We start from the raw sequence: 11,567 nt of genomic DNA, 5'->3' as shown, positions 1-11,567 counted from the left end.
CTTCTAAAAGATGAACCGTCGCCCTAGTCTGAGGTCAAGAGCGCTCTTGAGCAGGTTTTCATTCAGGATATCTCTATACATTGCTGAATTTATCTTTCAATGATACCTGAATCAATATATGATTTTTTTTCAGTAGATAAAATCAATAACAATATGACTGCATATATTCTTAATAATATTGAGATACAGACAGTTCACAGAAGACATTTTCCATTGATACCAATCAAAATTAGAAACAGTCCAGCAGGTAACAATATTCATCATGTCCATGACTAAATATACTAACTAAACAAATAGTTAAATAAATACTAACTAAAACAAATACATCACAATTGTACACATATTACAGTTGTTGTGTGTTGGGGGGTTTGGCTGGACATTTGGGTGTTCTTTTCTTTGCTCTCCAGGTGGTATGCAAACTGATTTATTGTCTGTGGAGAAGGTGCTGGCAGAAGAGTCCTTCACCCTCATCAACGTGATGTGCAGCACCTGTGGATGGTGCTCAAGTGCAACCTTAAAGACTTCCAGCTGAAGCAGATAATGAGATGGCGTTCTGCATTTAAGCCATGTGTGATTCAAGCAGAATTGCCGGGAACTCGACCTTGTGATGTTCGTTTGTGAGACGCTGAGGACCGCGCCTGGGTTTGACACATCGTGCCTGTGAAGGAGGACGGGTGAGGGACACATGCTGTCAGCACACATCAGAGGTGATTTGATTGTCTGAATAATTGTTAACAGTAATTTGGTATTTTGTTATGCAGTATATGTGAATATTGATGAGAATTGTGCAGCTCGCTTCTCACGGCCGTGGCGTGCGGACTGATGATCCTCCACCTGTTGTGAGAAGCTGCTCATTTACATAAAGCTTAAATTCAGACCTGAATGTGTTGCTGATAGTGTGTGCCTTTGAAGGATATTAGTTGTAGCTACTGACTTACCTCACCTTTTCTATCCTTCGCAGAGTCGGTTTGTCGTGTCCACCTGGGGGGTGTTTGGCGGTGAACGTGGGTCCAGAAGCGCCGGGCTTCGATCCTTTTGGGCGCTGGAGAGCGTGCCGTCCTTCACTCCGCCAGACCGACGCATTTTACGTTTGTACACTTTGTATTGCACAGAAGGGGGAAAATAAATTGTTTTGTTATTGGAACCGCTTTCTGGTTGTTTTGGCGCTGGGTTCCGTCAGACGCGGGTTGAGGAGCGGACAGAGAACACCCTAATGTCCAGCCAAACCCCCCAACACACAACAACAGTTGTGATATGTGTACAATTGTTATGTATTTGTTTTAGTATATTTAGATTTTGTTGTGATTTGGCACTTTATAAGCCGATTAAATTGAAATTGAATTGAAATTGAACATTTTATTGAGTCTTAAAGTAAATAAATATGAAATTGTCAATGGATCCTTAAACTTTGGACATAATAAACTCTACATGGTGGATCCTTGATCTCTGGACATAAATAGGAATAAACAAAATCTGTAGTTTTTGTCAAAAGCATTTGGCATGAATGTCTTTCCATATATCTGAGCTGAGCTCTTGCAGCTGCTGTGCTTCACTTCAGGATGTAATTTGTAAAGAAATACAGCAGGTTTCATTTTGGGAGGAAAAAACGTTTAAGTGATTGTAGTTTCTTGTCTGTATTACAACGTTTGGAAAGAGGTGTCATTTTATTTAAAGCGGCAATTCATTTTGAAGTTATTCCAACCGGACTCTGTCTCAGCAGAGAGCCGCTCAGCGTTTTGAGGTGTGACAACAGAACGGAGGACGATTCTCGTTTCTTGACAGCAACAAAACAAGAGTCCCAGTTAGTGACTTTAATACACACAAAAGTGATTCATGATATTTTAATGGCTTTGCGAGGGGTTAAGAAGCGGACTTACCGCTTCTGAAGAGCAGCGAATCAAAGAGCCACGAGTCATTGAATCGAAGCATTGCTTCAATGGTTCACGGTTCAAAGTGGAATCGCGCTGCAGAAACGGTTGATTACAGACCTGCTGCAGACCAAACTCTGAATATCCGACTTTATTTGTACGTATGTATGACTCTGAAACTCGTAAAAATCTGTATAATTTACAGACTATAGGTTGACATCAAAACCAAAGCTGTGTTCACCGTGGGGACACGTTCGGCACTATTCCGGATTATTCAAGATTTTTATTTTTTATTTTTTTACCGATGACGAACGATGCGTAAAAAATTGACCGATGCAACTGCGTCGGGCCAAACCGGTCTGGATCCGGGCCTGTATATGACACAAAAACAGCCCCATTTTTATGATCTAGCATAGCACACATTCTTAAATGTACAAGGTCTGTTAGAAAAGTATCAGACCTTTTTATTTTTTGCAAAAACCTGATGGATTTGAATCACGTGTGCTTGCATGAGCAAACCTTGAACCTTCGTGCGCATGCGTGAACTTTTTCACGCCTGTCGATTGCATCATTTTCTGGTAAGCAGCCTTTGTGTGAGGACGTGTAGTGCGCTCGGCGGATTTTCATTTTAAGGAAAAAGACGGAATGACTGGAGCAGAGCCGCATCAAATTTTGGCAGAAACTGGGCAACAGCCAGGTGGAAACCATTGGGAAGATTCAGACGGCTTTCGGTGACTATGCTTTGGGCATCACACAGATTTAAGGAGTGGTACAACCGGTTTAAAGACGTCCACACAACGGCGGAGAGCGAGCCACGCTCCGGTCGCCATCAACATGCTGAAATGACCAGATCATTTCCAAAGTGAACGCTGTGGTGATGCGGGACCATCATGTGAGTATCCGAGAAATTGCGGAAGAGGTGGACATCAGCACTTTTTCGGTACATTCCACTGTGACAGAAGATTTGGCCATGAAAAGAGTGGCTGTGAAATTCATGCTGCTGCTAACGGTGGAGCAAAAGCGCCTTTGTGTTGAAGTCTCACAGGACATGCTGTGACATGCCCACCTCTTCCACAATTTCTCGGATAGTCACACAACTGAAAAGTCACTGAAAGCCGTCTGAATCATCTGAATGGTTTCCACCTGGCTGTCGCCCAGTTTCTGGCAAAATTTGATGCAGCGCTGCTCCAGTCGTTCTGTATTTTTCCTTGAAATGAAAATCCGCCGAGCGCACGACACACACCTCACACAAAGGCTGCTTACCAGGAAATGATGCAATCGACAGGCGTGAAAAAGTTCACACATGCGCACAAAGGTTCAAGGTTTGCTCATGCAAGCACACGTGATTCAAATCCATCAGCTTTTTGAAAAAAATAAAAAGGTCCAATACTTTTCTAACAGACTTCGTACAGTTGAAGTGCATTTGGGGTGTGTCCAGCTCATTTGCAACCACCCAAAGCTCTATGAAGTGAAGCAATAACAACGTTAACATGAAGTGTTATTTTATCATTTGTGTTTAATTTAATTTAAAACAAAAATCATTTCAGAACATGCAAACTTCACACAGAAAGGACCAGTTAGGGAGCGATCCCACAACCTGTGGTCTCTGGTGCAATGGCTTTCTGTTGCCTCACGATTGCTGTGCACCAGCACTGCACCTGACCACAGCTGCTTAAAGAACATGGACACTGAACATGAAATATGGAAATATAGAAATATATTAATATATGATTACATAAGTAAATAAATCAGTTTTCTTCATGAATTCGAATAATTTCTGCCTTTTGATTACTTGTATGTTTATTTACTTGTTTGATTGTTGCTCTATTTCTATATTTTGTACTTAATTATTTATTGTTATTCAATTTTTGGTCCACCATTGTAAAAAGACATCTGTGTTGTTTAGAAACTAGTAATGACACTACTGTGCACTGTTTTACACCGGGTGGAAGATACAACCCCATATTGTACCGTAAAAAAAAAGAATTTGACCTTATTTACAATTCTTAACAGATTATGTTTTTCAAAGCCTTTTCCCTTCATAATATTGTGTACACCCTGTGACCCCATCCCAGATAAGCAGTTGAAGATGTGTGTATGTATGTAATATTTTGTACTTGTACATTCCTCTTTATCTGAAGAGGTTCTTTTCAGTACCATGGACAGAGGATCTAAATTTGTACATTGATGTAAGACAACAAATAGTATTTGCAGCTGGGTTGACTTTCTTGTTCTTTTTGCCATAATTTGACACTTAAATCCTTGTATCATTGCTGATGATCATGGTGGGCGACTGGAAGGGCAGAGTGATCATAGACAAAAGCTCTCATTTATGGAAATGTTTTTTTTCTGACAACGGAGGCCAAGTGACCTTATTAAAATAAGTTTGAACATTAACATGGTGTTGTGCCACCACTTAAAAATCCACTTTTAGCTTGACTCCACAGCAACGGACTCACCAAATAGTTATTACATACACTGTCTTCTATGTCGTTTTGCATTAAATTGTTCTGACAGGTATTTTGTACAAACAAACAGTAACAAACAGTTACAGTGTTTCCTTGGGCTATGAGGCTAATTATACAAAAAGCAGTTTAATCTTGTATGGCCTGCAGCTTCTCTCAATATGAATAGCACTGATGCAGGGGAGTGTAGTGCGTGAACCTTGGCAGAAATATGACTTATCCTTTGGAAAGAGATGAGTCTGTTTTTTATTAACCACTGATGTCATGGTCAGTATTTGGTAAGAAAAACAAAAATGCCATGACTGAAGGTAGTGCACACAAAACATTTAAAGCCTTACAAATCCAACTAAGATCAGACTGAAGAATCCAAGCAACCCTATGAGCAGCTTGTTGACCAACCTGAAATTTAAGACACTTGTTAATCTCAGTTATTATCCTCATATAGGAAGATATGCACATTCAATTATGTACTCAACAGCTTCTAGATAAAGAAGAAAGCTGGTTGTATTTAGCATGCAAAATTATTAATTCCACACTGAACATCAACTAAAATCCATCTTGCACATTCCAGTCATTTTGATAACTGCTGTGGCAGGATAGAGTACTTACATGCGATATGGCGATTATGGCCCAGATTTTCCTCTCGCCATAATTAAGCAAACACAGCAATGCAAGTGCCATTGCCAGTTTCCACCTGACGCAAATGTCTTATTTTTTTTGTTTGTTTCCACTAAGTCACAACACCACTTACATCCATGTGGGTGTGTGGTCAGTTGCAAAGCTACAGTGTTGATATAATCTGTCATCAGAAAGTGTTTGTGCCTTAAATCAACAAAGTACACATCTAATGTCCAGTTGAGTGTATTTCTTTACATTAAGGGCATAACAGTCAGACATGACTTACATAAGCAGGTTGCACATATAACCCACTTGACTGTACATATTGTCATTAGTCACTTTCAATGGTGTGACAGTATGACACTATCAATCAATCAATCAATCAATTTTTTTATATAGCGCCAAATCACAACAAACAGTTGCCCCAAGGCGCTTGGCAACCGTGTGTGTGTGTGTGGGGGGGGGGGGGGGGGGTAGAACAAAGTAAACAGTTTAGTTATTTTTCCATGTAATCCACAGTTACGTATACTGATGCATCTATCTTTGCAACAATGCCTGGGAAAGGTCTGTTTCACATTTCCCTCGGATGGTGGAGTTGCAGGCCTCCTTGTACAGAGGTGCCAGGAGCTATAGGGGAAACTGGGGCACGGTGAATCACGGGGCACAGTGAATCAGTAGCTACATCTGCAAAACTACATATGAGGTCTGTTAGAAAAGTATCCGACCTTATTATTTTTTCAAAAACCATATGGATTTGAATCACGTGTGATTACATCAGACATGCTTGAACCCTCGTGGGCATGCGAGAGTTTTTTCACGCCTATCGGTTACGTCATTCTCCTGTGGGCAGTCTTTGAGTGAGGAGTGGCCCACCCTCTCGTCGTTTTTTCATTGTTTAGGAATGGCTCAGAGACTGCTGCTTTGTTTGATAAAATTTTTTTCAAAAACTGTAAGGCACAACTGAGTGGACACCATTCAATAAATTCAGCTGGTTTTCGGTAAAAATTTTAACAGCTGATGAGAGATTTTGGTCTGGTAGTGTCGCTTTAAGGACGGCCCACGGCGCCTGACGGCGATCTGCGCTTCAAGGGGGCAGCGTCTCGCCGTTTCAAGGCCTGCCCACAGGGAAATGACGTCACCAACGCGTGAAAAAACTCACGCATGCGCACGAGGGTTCAAGCATGATTGGTGTAATCGCACGTCATTCAAATCCATATAGTTTAAAAAAATCATAAAAGTGTCAGTTTCTTATCTAATAGACCTCGTATATATTTGCAGCAGTTATGCCAAATTTTTTATGCATAAAGACATCCCCCTTATAAATTAGTGTTTTGTTTTTGGACACATTAAGGGTAAATTAAGTGGCAAGTGAAGTCAGTTTTTTTCCTATCAATAGTAAATTCTCTGGATGTCAGTGTCTTTGTATTTATTTCTCCCATCAGAGGAAAGGGGGTCCAAAAATTGTTATTAGTTAGAAGACTACCCTGTCCAACTGATAAGCATGTCTTATGTCTTCTCCAGACTATCAGCTATTTGATAACATGACTCATGGGTGTCACATGCACCCGGGGCACAGTGAATCAGTCTAGAAAGTGATTTAATAAGCCCCAGTATCAAATGGATGACAAATATTACTTGTTGAAGCTTATACACAGGGGTGCACATAACTGGTACTCATTGTGCTCGTGTGTGCTAAACACTTTTCCTACAATCTGTCATTGCTTTCCTCTTATGTTTCCCTTTTGTTTTCTGCTATGCATCATTTATTTTCAGCAGGCACAAGCACCATGAGTACCAGTTATGTGCACCCCTGCTTATGCATTTATTTTTTCATGAATTATTTCTATAATTTGTGTATATAAACGGTTTTCATGTTTGAACATAAATTATGACAGTTGTATTTTGGGACTCCAGCAAGGACGGTCGCATTAATCCCCTCACCCTGGTCTCCTCCCTGCCACCTCAAAGGCAGCATGTTTTTTTTTGTTTTGTTTTTTTTACTGCTGCAGCATTCAACTCCCCAAGCTGGGCGGCGTGGGCCCCTCCTGCTGCAACATTCACCCACTTGCCTCAATTCAGATGACGGACTGCTTCAAGTTTAGTGCACATAAACAATGTCAAATGTATATGTGTTGTCTTTAATTCTGATGTGTGCCATTATTACGGTAAACAAGAAATAATTGTGGATTAATTGCTGTATCTTGTCTGAGGCAATTGGAGTGTAAACGTAATTTCATTGTTGTGCACTCATGTAATGACAATGACACTAAATCTCATCATCATCATCTAATGCTGCCACAAAACAACATTTCTGATTCACTGTGCCCTGGCTTCCCCTAGCTCAGAAAACTATACATTTTCACACAAACAGGCTATCATTTATTATTTTATAAATAATAACTGTTTTCTGTTCATACATTGGTAGCAAAACTTGCATGAGTTCAAAGATGTTCCCTTGAACAAAAATTATAAGAATGTTTAATGAGGTGAAAGATGGAACATTCCAACTTTCACTGAATGAAATACTGTATTCTTTCCATTGAATGAATGAAAAAAAAAACATTCATTATTTGTTTTATATAGTGTCTAAAATAGATCTTTGTCATTTGATATTTTATTAATCTATAAACATGAGAAAAGAGACTTACGCCCTTCCCACTCCTATGGTGTCCGCCAAAGCTTGGTAGAGAGACTGAGATGCCCCATCTCCCTGACGGAGCCTGCTGTGCCTCAGTGGCTCCCCACAAGCCCCAAGCTGCGGCGTGGCCAATCCGGCCTGCGCGACTCTGCCTCTGGCAAATACTGCTTTCTCGGGACCTCTCAAGCCCCCTCTGTGCATCCAGCCTTCCAGTCCATTACCCAGCAAGTCTGGGCACTGTGTCAGGCCACTGTGCCCTCAACACTAATGTGAGTGCGCGGTGGTGTGTGATGATGCAAAATCTATGGAACCAAGTTTGCATACTAAATGAAACCAAAATTATATGACAAATGGGATGAATGATTAATATCACGTGACATACAAACCACCAATCAAATGACAAGGATCTATTTAGCCATTATATAAACTAAAGCATAAGGAACCAAAATGTGTAAATGGCACTGAATTGCATTAAAAATAATGTCAGTCACGCTGTTGACTATTTTTTGATACAGTGGTACAAAAAATTAATGGCAATTATGGCATACAATCCAATCAAATGACAAGGATCTACATATTAGGTGCTACATAATCTGTGATCTTTAATATTATTACAGGTGTTTTATGCTTGGTTCAGATGTCTTTCACTATTTGTACAGTATAAATAAAGCAAGTGAAAAGACAAAAAATGAAGTCTGACACATTTTAAAAGCATATCTTAATATAAACATTTTATTCAGTGCATTTTTTTGTGTATACAACAAACAATAAACAACTGGAAGTTAGCAGGCAGCCACACTGTCTGCCTGTAGATGTTGTTTTTTATTTATCAGATTTAGCCTGGTAGTTAGGAACACATTATCCAACATGGGTTAATACACATAGCCTACGTCATGCAGCTCTAGACCATAATTCCCTTCTTTCGCCCATGCAACAGATAGGTTCATCTAATACAAACCACCTCTGGAGGAAATCAAGAAAAAAAAGCCCCCAAAAGCATGTACCAGAAAGAAGTTATATAGCTGAAGGGAAGAGTACATAGCCCACAAACTGGGTCCAGTTGTACATAGTGTTTGTACATGCCCTGTGCAAGAGAGGGAATATGTTCTTTTTTTTTTCTTTTTTACAAATATGATGTGTCCTATAAAATGTTAAGCCACCTAAAAGTCCACAGTATTCCTTTTTTTTAATTATAGAAAATAGTTACCACAATAAATTACTCAAACACATAACAACCATCCTGGGATGAGTCTTGCGCCATACTCTCATGGTGAAACTTGTCAGTCAGTAGAAGAGGGGAAAAAAAGGCTGACTGGGGGATTAAAGAATGATTCAAGCACAAGAAGAGGAAAAAACAGAAGGACAAAAAACAGTGGACACAACGGAAACAGAAGGGGGTGGGACTGGGAAAAGTTGTTTCATATTGTACCTCCTTTGTAAAGCACATCAGCAAAAAGCACGACATCAAGCATGCTGCCAACTGCAAAGATTTTAAAATCACTTGGTGTTCTATTGTTCCTGTTTTCGGCAAAATATTTTCTTTCATCAAAAGTGTACAATAAAGCAAAAAGATTCCAGTTCTGCCTTTTTAGAAAGGCTCGGTTTCAGCGGCTTAAAGGGACACTCTTTTATTCTGTCTTTGGTTTGCTGAAAACCTTTTCAATGAAGAAATACCAACAAAAGTACAAATACTGAACAGTGGCAGGGGAAGAGAACGAGAGGGGACAAAACATCTGACATCAAATTCACAATATTAGCAAAATCAAGGTGCAGCCGTGGCATCTGTCTTGGAACAAAAAAAGAAAAACAAACTGCAAGAGCCACACTGTCCTCCATGTATTTTAGGTCAAGTGAACATAGGCATCATTTTCCCATGCTATAGAGCTGTCTCTGAGCATGTGCACGAAGACGCAGGAGAGCTACTGTCTGGCCAGACACAGTCCCGGCAGCACCAGGCTGTGCCACACCAAGGACTTTACAGGCTTTGAATTCACAGAAGCACGGATGAGACAGAGGTTAGGGCTTGTACTTTACCACCGCAGCCGTGTAGATCAGCATCATCGCTGGCTGCCTTTATTACTAACTGTCTCCTTCCCTGTTTGATGTGATGTTGGTGGCTTATTAGACAAAGAAAAGTGACTGTCTGCAGTATATTATGAAATAAATAAATAAATAAAATTAGCTAATTGGCATGCAATCTTCAGCAACAAAGAACTCAATTTCAGGATCTAAATAAATTTGAAACTTGGGTTTTAAATCAAGAATGGTTAGAAATTGTGTGATGATACAGAAACAAGGGTTGATTTGGAAACTACCTAATTGGGTCTAATTGATGGTATTGTGTGTTTATGGTTTGTTGTAGTGAGTCTTGAACCGCTGATTGGAGAGACAGGTCTGCTTAGATTCACGCTCTGCTGGAGGTAAGGTTTTGTGGTTCTGCCCCAGGCCCGGGATTGGCTACGTTGACTCATTCTGGCTTACGGCTTTGCCTCCGTTGAGCACAGCTGATGCACTCCGGCTTTTAGTGGGTGTGCCACTGCCAGAACGGGAGAAATCTGTCAAGTCGTGGAGGGAAGGCTCTCTGTACATGGCCACTGTAGAAGACAGAAGAGTTGCAGGTCAGTCAAACTGACATTCTGTAAATATGAGAAAAATGTCAAATTGCCACTAAATGTGTTAGGGAGAAACCAGTGGTTTGCACTGATTTAGGCTGAGATAAAGCATTTTAGCAAATTTGAAAGAGTCATCCAACAGAGAAAAAGTGGTTTTTTTTTTTGTTTGTTTTGTTTTGTTTTTATTAATTCACAATGGACATAAAATTATGATTAAAATTAAGTATTTACTGACAAAGACAAAAGTGAAGCAGTAGGCCATATTTTAAGAAGATCCATCATGCAGACTCAAGTTGAACTGCATTGGCAATTTAGTATCAGCAACTGTGTGTGATCTCCAGAACACTCTGTATCAGATCATTAGTTTTTAGTATGTAGTCAAGAAATAAAAAGTAATCAAAGATTTAGTCTATAAAATTTATGTAATTTCAATTATCTGACCATGTGATGTCACAAGTGTCTCAGGACTCCTGAAAACATATAGATCAACATATAGATCATGAATCTTTACACATAAGATCCTGAGAATTGCCCTTTAAAATGTTGTTCAATGCATGAAAAATACCCTTTAAAAGCAGCATTTGTGGAGAAAATACTCTTTAAAAACTGAGACGTGTATAAATGTGATCGCTAGCATAGAAACCTTGTGTGGTGTGTGTGCATACTGTGTAAACTGTGCAATCAGAACTTCAGTTCATTCAGTCCATTGTTAAATGGACTGCATTTCTATAGTTTATTTCCATTTGAATTAGAAACTCACATCACTTTTCAATAATGTTTCACATTCATCCATTCATACACACACAGACAATGCTATGTAAGGCGCACAACTGCACGCTAGGACCAGGATTAAGGATTTTTCCCTTAGCAATTTTTGAGTTTGACAGGGATTTTTTCCCAAACATAGAGCCAAATAGAGAGCTAGGTAATCCCTAATAACTATGTCTACTCACAGGGCTGTATAAACAGAAGCAGGATAAATAGGGGAACACTTTGAAAAGAAACCACATGAGTGTTGACAGCTGTGTTATGACTGACCCCATTTGCACCTGTCATTAAAATATGTTTTGAGTGAACAAACTGAAATGGAAAAATAGAAACTACATAAAGAATAATGTAGATAGAAGCACAAAAAGCATTGAAGATGGATTGTAACCCATCTGTCCAAACCACTTCTGGATTATAATGGATGCAATGCAACCACATTGAACAACAGTGTAAATGTCAATGTGTTTCCGGTCTACATACAGCTCTGTCGGTGATATCAAATAGGGGTGAGTGATCCAGAATTATGGACTGTTATCAGCAGATAAATGTACAGTGTCTGTATTAACAGATTAATTATTTTAAGAAGAGGGAAAGGTAA

The 11,567-nt window shown here is 39.7% G+C and overlaps 1 protein-coding gene across 3 annotated transcripts in view; it reads right to left on the bottom strand.

Annotated features, from left to right (window-relative positions):
* Positions 1 to 8,303: 8,303 nt before the first annotated feature.
* fgf13a (fibroblast growth factor 13a) overlaps positions 8,304 to 11,567 on the bottom strand; it is a 322,215-nt gene continuing 318,951 nt past the window's right edge. For all 3 annotated transcript variants that reach the window (XM_034181666.1, XM_034181668.1, XM_034181667.1), the window contains one exon: positions 8,304 to 10,183. In XM_034181666.1, the coding sequence (XP_034037557.1) occupies positions 10,047 to 10,183 (137 nt within the window). In that variant the 3' untranslated portion in view covers positions 8,304 to 10,046. The remainder of the gene's footprint in view (positions 10,184 to 11,567) is intronic.

This window comes from Thalassophryne amazonica, chromosome 11 (assembly GCF_902500255.1).
Source record: "Thalassophryne amazonica chromosome 11, fThaAma1.1, whole genome shotgun sequence".
Taxonomy (NCBI): domain Eukaryota; kingdom Metazoa; phylum Chordata; class Actinopteri; order Batrachoidiformes; family Batrachoididae; genus Thalassophryne; species Thalassophryne amazonica.
Note: the sequence above shows the minus strand (reverse complement) of the source record. Positions and strands in the feature narration are given on the sequence as shown.